This window comes from Fulmarus glacialis, unplaced genomic scaffold (genome assembly GCF_000690835.1).
Source record: "Fulmarus glacialis isolate BGI_N327 unplaced genomic scaffold, ASM69083v1 scaffold2802, whole genome shotgun sequence".
NCBI lineage: Eukaryota > Metazoa > Chordata > Aves > Procellariiformes > Procellariidae > Fulmarus > Fulmarus glacialis.
This window is the reverse complement of record NW_009197048.1, coordinates 1280-16075: the sequence shown is the minus strand read 5'-3', so window position 1 is coordinate 16075 and position 14796 is coordinate 1280. Positions and strand designations below refer to the sequence as shown.

The 14796-nt window shown below is 38.0% G+C and overlaps 1 protein-coding gene across 1 annotated transcript; it reads left to right on the top strand.

Annotated features, from left to right (window-relative positions):
* Positions 1-607: 607 nt before the first annotated feature.
* Positions 608-11345, top strand: SNAPC1 (small nuclear RNA activating complex, polypeptide 1, 43kDa; the record flags this gene model as incomplete). Its single annotated transcript, XM_009572387.1, has 9 exons — positions 608-767; positions 2003-2143; positions 2621-2725; positions 3746-3904; positions 4370-4444; positions 5130-5192; positions 6169-6310; positions 8753-8836; positions 11311-11345. Coding segments are annotated over 9 exons (964 nt in total), but the record flags the coding sequence as incomplete, so codon positions are not given.
* Between the last annotated feature and the right edge of the window lie 3451 nt (positions 11346-14796).

The following is a 14796-nucleotide window of genomic DNA, read 5'->3' as shown; positions in this document are numbered from 1 at the left end:
GCCTCCCGAAAGACCCCTGGGTCCGGCCGCCCTTTCGCGTCTCTCTGCTCGGTGCTCGGCGGCTGAGCCTCGCCTCAGGGAGTCTGTCTTCCCCCTCCGAAAGCCCACAGCTCCCCGCTGCTGAGCTTGCCCCTTGGTAGTGCGGGGGACGTTAAAGGATGGTGTTGGTGAGCCGTTTCCCTTCAGGCGTAGTTTTTGGGAAAGGTTTGTGTGGAAAGGCTGGTGTGTAGGTAAATGGCAATGAAGCATCGGTCCCTGTGTGATACTGAAAAACAGTTACTAGTTCAATTGATTTTGTACATTAGTAATGCATGTGATCTGAACACTGATGCTTCAGGGAGTTTGATGCAATGCTCATGATAGGAGACTAAAAAATACAATTGTAGGGTATTTCATTTTTCACTTGACATCGAATTTAACACAAGGAATTACATGCAGTGTTGTGTGAGAGCTTAAGGTCTGGCCGTTTTTGAAGACTTCCCAGAACTTGAGCCCTATGGTAATATGTTTTAAAATACCTAAAACTTGTTTCTGCATTATGGATTTTCTGAAAGCCTGCACTTTCATAGTTACTTGCTTTAACGTGCTTCCTTTTTGTTTACTTTAGTGGTAGAATAAGAGCTTTGGAGAGGAATAAGCTCACAAAGAAGACTTTAGAACTGGCACAGCAGTACTTCTTGCCCCCGTACGCTTTCCAGATTCGAGTTGGTGCTCTGTACCTTTTGTACGGGCTCTATAGTACACAACTTTGCCAGCCAAAACAAAAGGTAATTGTTCTTGAGGTTTTATTCTCAGGAGATACTAGATGTAAGGTATATGGTATAACTCTGTCTACTTTGTCATCATAAATGGGTAGGGCATTTTCACTTTCTTAAAATAAAAATATTTAGAACCAGATGGTCCCTTTGGAAAAGCTAGCTTTTCCAACACCTTTGGGTTTGGGAACTTACATGGTGGTGACTAAAATATTGTGTATGCCTCCTAAATTGTAGCTGTGATCTCAGAAATTTTGTTTACCAGATAGGAAGCTCTTCTCTGTTCAAAAATGAAGACGACGAGCTTTCAAAACAGGAACAGAGAATGTGCTCATCAGCTCTGTGCAGAACTCCATTACAGCCCCAGTTATTCCTTAGAATTTCAACAGAATGACGACTGGCTGAATTATTTCCAGTTCCTGTTAACCAGAAGTGGAAGTGGAATTTATAAACAGGTTGAAAGGGTGAATGCCTGAATGACATGTCTCCTTGCTGCTTCTAGGACAGGAGACCAATATATAAAGGAGTTGGAAACTCAGTGCAAGCAGAAGTGGTTTACCTGGAAACTGTGTGCATATGCACAATTGAGTCCAAATTCTTTAAATAAGAAAACTGAAGTTTAAGTATTCTACAATGATGCCATTACATCTCATATCTTAACTTCATAGAAGTCAGTACCTTTCACGGAGGTGAATTTAGGGAACTTTAAAACCACTGTTATATAGCAACTGTTATAGAGTCCAGGAATTATCAAAGAAGCTAGCTTAGGTAGAGAGAAAATGAAGTGAGAAGAGTACATGGGAGAGGAAGGAAAGCAAGAAGATAGGGATACTTTTATGAGCATTTCACTGGCAGCAGATCATGGTCCGAGTATTACTTCCTAATCAGCTAGTGAGTGAGAGTCTCCTAGGTGTGTATTGTTTCAGGCATCTCGGAATGTGATGAGTTAACTTTTTCAAATGTGAGAGAGAGCTTGTGTTCCATGTCGGTGTCAAAGAAAGCAACTGCAGTGAGAATATTATAACACAACACTATAATAAGCTTATCTGCATAAAATTTTGATAGTAGTAACAGATGTTACAGTGGGATCCTTTCTGTAGTTCTGTGATCATGTGACATGTTACACCCTAGACATCCAAGTATTGTGCATAGTATAACATGATCACAGTAGTCAGCTGACTGCTGATTCATTTTTATTTATTGAAATATGCAGGTCCGTATGACAGTATACAACTGTTTTGTTGCAGATCAGAATTGCACTCAAGGATTGGCCTGAAATCCAGAGATTTCAACAGGATCTGATAGATTCCCAGCATTATGATGCAGCATACATCTTTAGGACACTGCGACTTGCCAGGGCATTCCATTTCACAGCAATGCCAAAGCTAGTGAGTTATTACATTAATGACTTACCATTTTTAATAAAGTATCTTCAGCTTTCAATGGCTGACAGTTGAGCAGCACTCGTGTTTAGTTTAGCTTTGATGCTGTGTTGAAATGTAATATGTCTTGCTTTATGTAGCTAGGTGTGTGACATAAAGCTTAGAGGATGTTTGAATGTAGCATGCTTCTCACCTGAAAATATTTTTTTCAGTATCTAATGTTCCTGTTAGATTTGAGATGTCTTATAATTTGTGGAAATGTCAAACTCTTGAGTCTGGGTGCTGGATTAAATTCTTGACTAGGGAATAATTTTTGAAAAGTGCTGACTGAGCACTTGTCAGTAAAGCTTCATGCTATTGTTGATGAGATCGTTTTATGCCTTTCAGCATGTCTTGATGGTTGGATATGCAGTAAGAATTTTCAAAAGGAGGTGCCATTTTAAGTTTGCTGTTTAAGTTACAAAGCATTGTCTCTTGTTTTAGCTAAACTACAGAACTAAGAAGAAGATTCAGGAAAACGAATTTAAAGAGGAATTTAAGGACCCAAGTAACAGAGTAAACACCCTCATCACTAATGATGTATTGGAGGTACCGGAGCTTTTAAACTACAGATTAATCACTAGGGGTTTTCTTTGTTCTGTTTTGTTCTTCTTCTTCTGTTTTCCAAGAATTGTAACTTCTCTAATTAGCACAGTCTTGTCCTTTATAAGTCTTCTTGTGGAATGCAGACTAGGGTAATAGTCTGTGCCAGTAATTTTACCGAACATTCAGAAACAGTATTTCTTTAAGAAGAATTGTGGTACCTTTTTCAGTACTGAAATATGCTCTAATGTTTTGTGGTTTTGTCTCAGTAAGATGTAAAAGGGGGAGGGTATAAATGGTCAGCTGTCACTTAGGCAGAGAAAAATGGAAAATGGCGGGTGGGGGAAGCATGTTTGTTTTGATACGCCTGCAGGTTGCAGCTGGAGGCTTGATACTTGCAGTGATATAAATTTACTCATCTGCAAGTTTATAGCTTTCTCTAACCTTTATTTCTCCTTTTGAAACTTGGTTTGGTTTAATATGTAATATGTTTTATAAAAAATGGAGTAGTTCAAGCCAAGTATAGGTTTTTCTATTGCTCATTATCATTCAGTAGTAGATCTTCGTTGACAGGTTTTTCCAGTTGCTGCTGGCAAATATGTATCATCGGTAAGGTTGACTACAGTGGTACAAAATCAATAATCTGTGAAATGACAGGGTGAAAAGACCTTCCTCAAAAGGGGCAATTAAAATGCTTCCTCCAAAGAGATGAAAATAGACCACCATATTGGAATGAAACCTCTGTGAACACTGATCCTGAGTATCACTGAGAATTCCTTCTTAGTTTAAATAATGAAAGATACTCTTTCTTCTTTTGCTTATTTGATGGACTGATGGGACAGTGCTAGGTAGCAGTATTGCTAGACTCCCTGAAACTGAACTGATACAAACAGAATCTGTTTCTAACACTCCTGCTAGTTCTCCTTAGAATGGTTTGTATAACCTTGGTTTTGTTCATTCAGGACTAATACTGCTTTACTGCTGGAATCTTTTTTTTTCCTGAAAAAGAGTCTCTCTTTATTTTAGGAACTGATGAATATTCATGACCATTATCAGAAAATGAAGTGTGTCATTTCAGCTGACAAATCTCAGCCAGACAAGGCCCTGAGCTTGATAAAAGATGAATTTGTAGTTACTCTTAAAGACATAACCTTGGAACATCAGGAATGGCAGCAGAACAGAATGGTAGGTAATATCAATCATTGTGCTGTGGCAACTTAACAGATTGTGTGAATAGGTGAGAACTGACTGTCTTAATGTAATTACCTCTGTGCCTACTTCGTAAATCTCAGACTTAAGTAGAAGGAACTGTAACGCTGAAGACATGGAATGAGTAAAACCCTAGGCAGAGTTAAGGTATGGGGAGAAGGACACAGACTTGTGTGTGGTACTGCCTCTATGATAGCATAAGTGATTGCTGAGAGGTAGGCCCTGGAAGATGTGACTTGTGGGCAGTATTACAATGACCATATGGAATACCTCTGTAACACTTATTCTTGGATCAAGGAAAGGCCATAGTGTAAGATCGATGAAGAAAATGGCATATGTGTAAATATTTGTTTTGTTTTTCACAATTACTGGATTTTAGCTGCCTTGTATATGACAGGTGTTTTAAAAAATTATTTTGTGATTTTCCTCCCCTCCCCCCAGAAGTTATTCCTAAATGCTAAAGAAACTGATGAAATATCAAACAAAAAGGAAGAAGGGACTTTGCTAGAATCAGAGGTAAGAAAAATGAACTAGTTTGCTACGTTGCACAGGCCAAATCCATTAGTTTCTTTACTTCAGATCACAGGCTAAGCAGCTTATGTCAAGGCTTGATAGTGTCAAAGTAAGTTCCAGGAATAGCTAGTAGGACTGGTTGGGTTGGGTTTTTTTGTTGTTGTTTTGTTTGGTTTTGTTTTTAAATCGCATTGTTTTCTGTTGAAATCTGTGAGCATTCACTGCTGTGACAGCTCTTGGATGCTCGTAATAAAAAGTCTCTTTCAGGTAAGGAGCAGAAAGAGCTGTATTTTCTTGGCCAAGCTCCTTTATGGTTCTTCCTGGAGTTTTAACTAAATGCAATATCCATTTTTTTAATGCTACAAAATTATCTCATGTTATACTTATCTGCTTATTTCAACGTTGAATTTGAGTAAGATGTGAAGTTTCAAATTTGATTTTCTCCTCCTGGGCTTTGTAACAGTGAAGGCAACCAAAATTATGGTCTGCCTTTTTAATGAAATTTGAACTTTTTTTTATTCTTTAAATAACAGTTCAGCGGCATTCTAATTATGTAGGACTAATTATAATTATAGAATTACAGCTGTAGTGAGATATTGCTCAAGTGATTGTCTGATGTATTTCATTTCAATACTGCTGTAATAGAATATGAAAACTTTTTCTGACTGTTCTCTTTTTTTCCTTGCAGGGTTCTGAAAGAGCAAATGCATTGGCTAGAATCAAATACAGGTCTTACTCTGCAGTTGTTGAGGTAGGTATAAAGTTTGATGATAGGGATGTATTTATTTTTAAAGAACAGTTTTAAGTACCAGTTTAACGTAAATGCCGGGTCAGAAAGGAATGAGTTAAAACTGCACTCTGTAATTCAACCTTTGAATGTTCTGATTTTCCTAACACATTGGGGAAACCCGAAGCTCTTATTATGCTCGTTAGATTTATGGAAACAGTGCAGATATGGTCTATGCTTGGGGGATTTCAATTTGCAAGGTATCTTTTAATGTCTACGCTCCGTTTAAGTAGATGGAATTTTAAGTAGATGGAATAAAAATATTTGTGAGTTTAATTGCTCAAATTCCTTGAAGCTTAGATATTGGAATCTCTGAAGATGCTTGCGAAAATGGAACTTGGGGGTTTAAAGTCAGTTGGAAGTTCTTGGAAACATCGTTTCAATAACTGCTACTTTAAAAATATTGTTAATTTGTCTTTTTTATAGTAGGCCTATGAGAAACATCACAACTTCCCTTGTTTATTGAAATCTCTTATTGAAAAATGCATTATTAAATGGAACAGAGCTCTGGAATATACAATAGTCCAGGCTTGTGAATACGCAGTGATACTGTTTTCTGGGCACCTAAGCAAAATATGACAGTAAGGAGGCTTTATGGTGCAGCAGTTTTTGGAAGCGTTCATTTTGCTCGCACACAGCGGTGTGCAACATGGTGTAGGTTGATGCCAAGAGAGAATGGTTTGAAAATAAATGAATGTTTCATTACCTGAATTTTAAGTGCTATACCCATTAAATCATAGAAGGGCATTGTCCTGTTAAAACCGAAGAACGGTAACTAGTGGGAATCCTCCCTCCCTCCCTCCCTCCCCTTCCATCCCTTCTCCACCCTGACATGGAAGTTGATGCTTTGGTCCTTGCTGACTTGTGAAGTACTGGGTGACATATCTGGTTGTAGAAGTTTAGCTTTTTTGTGTCATTCATATGTACGTTTGGGTTCTAGGCTTCCAAATCCAGAAGACATCGTCAAGTAAAATTAGAATCTTCTGAATCAGGATCGAATTACGGGAAATCTCCAAACCGAAGTAAAAAAACTAGTAGGAGACCACAGCCAGCAAGGAGGAGAGACTCTTTGGAAATCAAAGGTATTTCTCTGTTGCATTCGTGAACCTAGAGAGACTGCAAAAGTTTATCCATTGTTTTGCCATTTGAGGCAGCTGGGTTAAATTTTATTGTTGATCAGTGGAGGTAGAAGATTAAAGAAATGTTTCGTGATACCCCTATGGTAATTGAACATTTCTGTCTGTTTTCCACACTCTGGTCAGATAGCAAGACAACGTGAGCGCATGCAATTTATTGTTTGATCTGAAGTCTCATACATAGTCCTGCTAATTTTTCTCTGGAAAGGCATGACCTTTGAAAAGCATGTCCTGTGTGGCAATGTCTTAATTTTTCCTATTGCCATATAACAAACATACTGGAGATTAAGATATGTGTCTAACTGTTTCTTCTTCTGACAGATAGCTTCTACTTTTGAAGCTATCTTTTTGATGAAGATCAGCCTATCTGATAATTTTGATAGTTCACACTATCTTCATGAAATCCAAAGTAAACCTGGCCTGTTTCTATTCTGTTCCTGAGCTCTTAAAGGAATGTTCTCTAATATTTCTGAAGAGAAAATGATACTGATGTCTTAATGATGATGATTGTTTTGTAAGACTAGTACCTGCACTATCACATGAGTCGTTCTCCTTCCAGCTGATACTTGTTATTTATTTTGTTCTTTTTTTACTGAAATTTTTAGTACTTCCATGTGACTACAAATCTTTTGTCAACAACTGATGTAGTTTCAAAGCTCTTGTCAAATTGTTTCCTTAATCTCAGTATTGCAATTATTACATTATAACAGTTCTAGATTTGTTTAGTTTATAGCTAGACTTAACTTTTCCCTTCTTGACAGGAGGGTTTTTTATACACCTGTGACTTGTTTCTTGTGGTTCTTTTCTGTAATTCTATTTTATTTCTCCTGAGCATTATAATTTTAGCTAGGAATAAAAACACTTTTAAGGAGCAAACTTTTTTAAAACAGGTACAGAGTACTTTTGTCCAGTCTTTGGGACCTTTTTTCTTACTTTGAAATGCACCCTGGAAGGAAATACTTCTAACTGCTTGTACTTGATATCATTCTGATTTATCTATACTGATATAAGAAGCATTGGGATGTCCCTTATATAATGATATAAGAAGTGAAGGCCCTTGCTTAATGCAGTCAGAAAAATACTTAACAAGAAATATTATGGAATATTAAATCTTCCCTTGAAGATTCTATCCTCCCAGTGGAGAGGATAGAATTTTGTGGGTGACAAGAATGGCTGTCTACAGAATGAAAATGCCTATAGAGAGAATAAGTACAAACAGAGAATGTAATGGAGTAAGTGAGGATATGGTGAACATTTTTAAAAGTAAGAAAATTGGACTGGGAACACCTTTCTGCCTCAGACCAGAAGTTTTTTCAAAAAAATTGACTTACTTGATCCAAAACTGCTCAGTTAATATCTTTTTCATTTCTTTTATTTATGAAGTTTGTTGAAAGTATGATGCTGAGACCGAGAACTTAAAGGATTAGCCATTTATATGGATTCTTGTTGTATGGTGTCATCATTTATGTTAATATATTCTGAAAGAGATCAAGTCTCAGAACTTGAGGATTGACTCATTTTGATGCAAGATAAGACCTGGTGTGAGGGTACTTTTGCTAGATCAAAAGAGGAGGTGAGGAAGGAGAAGGAGATCAGCTATCTATTTGAAGTCTCTCTTGGAGAGATGCTATCTGCTGTTGCTGATCTTGGGCATATCTGAACTGACCAGTGATTGATTTAGTTAGTTATTTTACCATCATAACATTTATGTCATCTGGATTGGTGCAGTTTTACTTTCTAGGTATTTGCACATCCTGCTTATGCATCTTTTTTTTGTCTTCCAAGACTTTCCTTAGATCTCTTTGCCTCCCAGTTCTGAAAACATGGGAAATTACTTCTCTGAAGGAAATCGTCTTTCTGATATCCAACGTCTAAACTGATAGAAGTTGCTCTGCAACTTAAGTTTTTCATCTACTTATTATTTATTAAAGGTTAAATGAAATTGAACAGCAAAATAGTTTTGAACGAACTTTATTTTGAAGACAGGGATTTCATTTCAAAGTTCCAAACTCTGTTTTCTGACTTACTTAGCTTCTGTTAGAAAAAAGTTACTGAGAAAATTCAAGCCTCTTCAGAGGTGGGCATTAGGCAATGTTGCCTTTGCTTCACTTTAAAACAGTAGATGAAGTGTTGGAGAGGAATAAGGGCATTTTGAATTATCTCTGAACTGAGTTGGTGATTAGTATGCTTTAAACTTGCAGTGTTAATTACTTGTTATTGAAGGTTTCTTTAGTGAGCCATATGAAGGTACTGTGAAATGTAGGTGTTTCTCCACAGCCCTTGACTAGAAAGTCAAGAGAGCAGCAAGTGAACAATCTTTTAACTGCTGGACCTGAGATGTAGAAGCAAAAAAAAGCTGACAGTTTTTCCTAAAAAATCTATCTGCAGGTGAAATGCAAGTGGCAAAGGAAACTGTTACTCGGCATATTGGGATGCCTATAATCACAGAAGAAGAAAACTCAGATGAAGAAGGTACAGTGATTGAAATTCTAACAAACCGATGACTTGGTTTTCTACTATGCTGTATTTTTCTGAAACTAAAGCTGATATTTTGGACCATTGTTGCTGCCTTGCAAAAGCTTGGTTAGTTTTTAGCTTGTAAATTGTTGCATGAAAATTGAAGCTTTGCTCTGAGACTTTGTTACAAGCACACACATGGTAGCAAAATCCTGCAAGTCATGTTTTTTCTACATAGATTTCATTATAGTGTGTTCACAGTTAAAATTACAGAATCATAGAATCATTAAGGTTGGAAGATCATCGAGTCCAACTGTCAACCCAACACCACCATGCCCACTAAACCATGTCCCTAAGCGCCTCATCTACACGTCTTTTAAATACTTGCAGGGATGGTGACTCAACCACTTCCCTGGGCAGCCTGTTCCAAGGCCTGACCACTCTTTCAGTAAAGAAGTTTTTCCTAATATACAATTTAAACCTCCCTTGGTGCAACTTGAGGCCATTTCCTCTTGTCCTATCGCTAGTTACTTGGGAGAAGAGACCAACCCCCACCTCACTACAACCTCCTTTCAGGTAGTTGTAGGGCGCGACGAGGTCTCCCTCAGCCTCCTCTTCTCCAGGCTAAACAGCCCCAGTTCCCTCAGCTGCTCCTCATAAGACTTGTTCTCCAGACCCTTTGTTGCTTCGTTGCCCTTCTCTGGACACGCTCCAGCACCTCAGTGTCCTTCTTGTAGTGAGGGGCCCAAAACTGAACACAGTATTTGAGGTGCGGCCTCAGCAGTGCTGAGTACAGGGGCATGATCACTTCCCTAGTCCCGCTGGCCACACTATTTCTGATACAGGCCAGGATGTTGTTGGCCTTCTTGGCCGTGTGGGCACGCTGCTGGCTCATGTTCAGCCGGCTGTCAACCAGACAAAATTGGTCCAGTTTAAAGGAGACTTACTCTTCTATACTACAAATCTGGCTTGAAGAGCGCCAATGTTGTAGGGAAAAATGATTTTTCGGTCATTCTCCCACTTACAGAAGATACCTGTTCTAGTAGCTGTGGGAACTTACGTAACCTGCGCTGGAGGTCAGGATAGCCCTTGCTGCCTTCACCTTTGTGGAAGTGAGGGGACATAGAAGTTTCCCCTATAGCCCTATTTTCAGCTGGGCAATGCTTCAAGGATTAAGTTCCAGTATACATGTACAGTAATAGTGTCCTCTGCTATACTGGAAGTTGTCTGACATAGTTGGGGTAGGATTCTGGGAACTGCAGCAGAAGAGTGGATGATTTTGCTATCACTCATGTTACGGGAAATAATGTAATTTTTATTTGGAAGCAATGGTAAAGCAGGTTTCTTAAAGCTGATGGTGGAGTTGCTCTGTGGAAACATCAAATGCATATAGTACAAATTGATATGTTAGATGATCTTGAACTGGTTTGCAACTCAGAAGCTTCAGGGTCTGTTCTCAGCATTGCTTGAGGAGAATATAAGCACCATGGAACAGACACTGTACAAAGAAAATTGCATCCTCTTTATCTTGAGGTACTGCTTTGCTGCCATGTCTCAAACACGGGTAGCATTCCTGGGAGAGGAGCTGGCCAGCTAAAGGCATGATTTCCACTGGCAGTTCTAGCTAGTCTGATAGATCTTGGTTATGTAGTGGAAGGCAGACTTGATAGACCAGAGGTACTGGTTCTTAACCTGAAAGAGTAGGATTTAATTAGATTGCTTAAAGAGGGAGCAAAGGGTTAAGTACAACTTCTGGAAAGCTTTAATGACATAGATGAGTGTGAGGAGTGTATCTTTTGGAGTTAATTTACTATCCAAAATTGTATGTAATGGAAGGATATTTCATACAAGGGAGCATAATAACTATTAAAATACATTTGTAGTGAGGTAGCACATTTATATTTGCTCTTTTTGAAAGCAAAAGCATCTTGTAATACTGAAATGAGATTATATTCTCTAATGACCTCAGTTGTAGACAATGTGATTTCATTCAATTTTGAATGGTCAGATTGAAGGCACAGTGGTGCATTTAATATTGTACTTTATTTACTTACTTTTCCTTCAAGTTGTTGTGGACAAAAAGTTTCTTTCTAAATCAGGAACATTCTCCATTTCTCATTAAAAATACCCATAAGCAGTCTCTTCAGGTATTTTGTGCTTAATGTTGTGAGTATTCCATTTGTCAAATTCACAATGAAATCTTAAAGGTGTTCATGAGTAGCAGAAAGCTCTCAAGATTGAATAAGTTTTGAAGTACAGTATTTTGTTCATCAATGGAATTTTAATTGATATTTTGAATGATAGCGTGCTGTAGCATCTAGAAAGATTTTTTTCATATTTAAAACCATGGGGAGAGGGATAGGGAGGGGATCTCAAGAGCTCATCTAATTCCTTTCCTTTGCTGGGCAGAATTAATTCTACTTCAGTCATTCCCATGAGGGAAGATAGATTGAAAAGCCTGTCAGAAAAATCTCTTTATTTCCTTTCAGAAGTATCTCTCCCCAAGAGGAAAAGAAGATGTTAGAGGATCCAGTTAGAGAAGCACTGTTAATTTTAATGACAAAATGTAAATGTCAGAGGTAACACAAAGTGCTTGGTTTGGATACCTTTGAACGTACAAGAAGAAGTGTCTGGGACCAGAACTACAGATGACACTGGAATACTGGTAGTGACTGGTATACCTTAGCTGTCTCATGGTACAGCACCTGGTGAATGCTTCTTGTGGGAGACAAAGTTGCTGTGCCCTGTTTGAGATGGAAAGAGAAGATGGTTGCTTGTTATATTTAGTTTGTACAATGTGAGTTATCACTTAGAACTCATGTTGATCTGCAAGGATGTTTTTGGCTGAGACTGTTAAAAGAACAGCTCACAAAATATTTGCCTGTATGAGATGTTTGGAATCATTTATCTCTGAACATAAAATTAAGGTTCCTGACTGTTTAAAATTAGTACAATAAATTATTTTTCATAGTTCACTTGCTCCATTTTCTAGTGTGCAATTTCAGCAATGTTTATCGTGGTTTGATCCCACAGATGTGGGAAATGAACTTGGTGATAAGCCTTTTATTGGACTCTGTCTCCAGCAGATCTGGTTATCATTGGATATTTGAATGAAGAAATATAATGTGCATTTATTAATTCTGCAGATGACCCTAAGCTGTACAAGGACAGGACTAAAATTCAAGATGATTGTTATAAATTGGAGAGGTGATGTGGAAGAAGTGGGTGTGGAAATAAATGTGAAGCTCAGCACTGAGTACAGGTACAGAATGGGGAAATGATTGCTAGGCAACAGTACTGCAGGAAAAGCAAACAGACTGAGAATCATAAGCTGGAGTATTTTGTGTAAACAATAACGAGCACTAGAATTGGTGTCATCATTCAGCCTGTAAAGCTATAGCCTTAAATACCCCCTTCTGACCACTACAATTGAAGAATGTGGATAGTTATTCTCCATTGTATTTTCTCCAGCTGATCATAGCTGTACTATCAAGAAAGGCCAAAGGAGCTGAGACATTCTCTCCTACAAGAAGAAATATGAAATAGAAATTTGAAAGATTTTGAATATAAAAGGGGCCTAAACTGAGTGAATTTGGTAGTATGACTCTCTAAGGCCAAAGGAATTGAAGTGCCCTTGCCTAGAAGAAGAAACACTAAGTGGAAATAGAAATTATTTGAGTATAAAATGGGCCTGTATTAAATGCATTAGATGGTAAGAAGGAATGGGCCTAAATGACAAACAAGTTGGACACTGGAAAAACTAGTAAGCACCAGTGTTGCACTCAAAACCTTGTTAATGGGAAAAGAGGAAATGCTATAATAAAGCCCAAACCTTCCTGTGTAGTAAACTGAACAATTGAATATTCTGTTACCAGCATAAACTCACTCTGCCTCTATGCATTTCTGCTCCTAATTTTTGATGAGCAGATACAAGAGACAAAGAGACCTCTTAAGGAAAACTTAACCAGGCTTTTTTGGTCAAAATTGTCTGCTCATCTTAATGCAGTTAGAATCCTGTTGGTAATACTGCATTTGTCAGTTTTGTCAACTCCAGCTGCTGCTTTGGCTGTGGTTATGCAGGCTGACGGAAAAGCTTTCTGGTATCCTCACATTGCAGGGGATGGATAGGAGTATAGGTGTAATAGGGTAGCAATTTGTAGATGAGGTACAGTTGGAGTACTTGAATCTCTTCTTGGGAAACCCCTGGATGGCTAAGAAAGAGACAGATGAAGAGGGAGAGTTCTTTCTAGCAAATACTGAGAATACAGCTTTGAATCCATCATTTCTTATGAGTTTCTTCACTTAGGAAGTTTCTTAAGGATGAACTTTACAGCATCAATCCTCTTCTGCTGTTTCTAGGCACCAAGGTTAAGCTAGGTCTTCCAGCTACATGGTATTGGGTCCTTCTCTTGAAGGAAACTTGAAAGAGATTTCTCTTTTTCTATTTCCTTCTGGCTTGCAGGTATCTTTCTCAAGGAAGCTAAAGATTAAACACAGCTACAAATGGTTATTTTTCGCTGTCTTGACAGGCTGTTTTCAGCTAAATTATTATGATTCCATATATATGGAATAAGTTTATTATAACATATTTAAGGAATATGTTTAATATTGTTCCCTGCAGTGGCACTTTTTCATAATGTGACCATCTTGTTTGCCTCTCCTTGTATCTTGTTTGCCTCTCCTTGTATCTTTGAACCATCCCAAGAGCTGAATAGGAGAATTTTTCGGAATTTTCAATATTCAGTGGCATGAGTCTTCCTGCACACACTTCTGAAAATGATTTGCAAATCAACATCAGAAGCATGCAAAGGTTTGACTAGGCACAAAGATGGGTGTATTCAACTATCAGTTATTTTAATATTTTAATTATGAAAACAAGTGTTCTTTAATTTGTTTATAAAATTACATAGTTGTAAAATGAAAGTTATGCTTAAGGATGAACTTAGAACTGCTGACTATATGCAGTGGTAATATTTCAAAGCAGTAATCTAGAGAATTTAGAGGCAGCTGTAAGCAAAGTTTCATAATGCTCGTGTAATCTCTTTTAAAAAAAAAAAAAAATCCCTTGCTGTAGTCTGATGGGCAATTACAGGCTTTTAAAAACAGGAGAGGGACTTCCTAAAATGCTTCATTGAAGCAAGCAGCTGTCATTAAAAAAACCCCAACCTACCCTGCCCCTCCCCCCCGCCAACAACAGTAAATCTAGACTTCAAGAATATTGTTTTCCAGTATCTAACTTCTCTCCCGGTTATAGCCTCCGCTAATACAGTAGTCAAAGGCTGCAAGGAAACTTCATCTCTGTTACACCGGTCTAACTTCCAACTGACCTGGTGGATAGGGCTGACGCGACATGACAGTATGTATCTGGATGTTGTTAAAGTTTTCATAAATAAATTGGAGAACTATGGTTTGGCTGAAACTTAGCTCTAAGATGGATATACAACTGACTGAAGAACTACATTCATACAATAATAATCACCATTTCTTTGGCAAAGCTAAACGATCCTCAAAGTGGAAGTTTGAACTAGTGCTATGCAATGTTTACAAGTATAATGTGGGTGATGAAAAGCAGAATAAACTTAAAACACTTACAGGTGACATCAGTTTAGAAACTGTTTAAGTGGAAGAGATTTTTCCAATATAATTTTTATTCTTATAATGGGAGAAATCAACAAGGTCTAATTAAGTAAAGGGAGGTGCAAAAGGCTGCCCTTGTAAGGACAGATTAAATGCAAATAACCAGCTCGGGAATGCTGTGTAAGCAGCTGTTCTCAATCTGGAGGTTTTTGCAGCCCTTACACCAGAGATGGATCAGGAATATGGGGGTGATGTGAAAAGTTCCAAATGCCACGGATGGCAGTGGTGATATGTGTTGTGTACAGTTTGGGGGGTATGTAGACATCACCTCTAGAATAATTAAAGAATCCTAAAAAAAGAAAAGGGCAATAAAAAGAAAATAGACTGCAGGAGAGTTT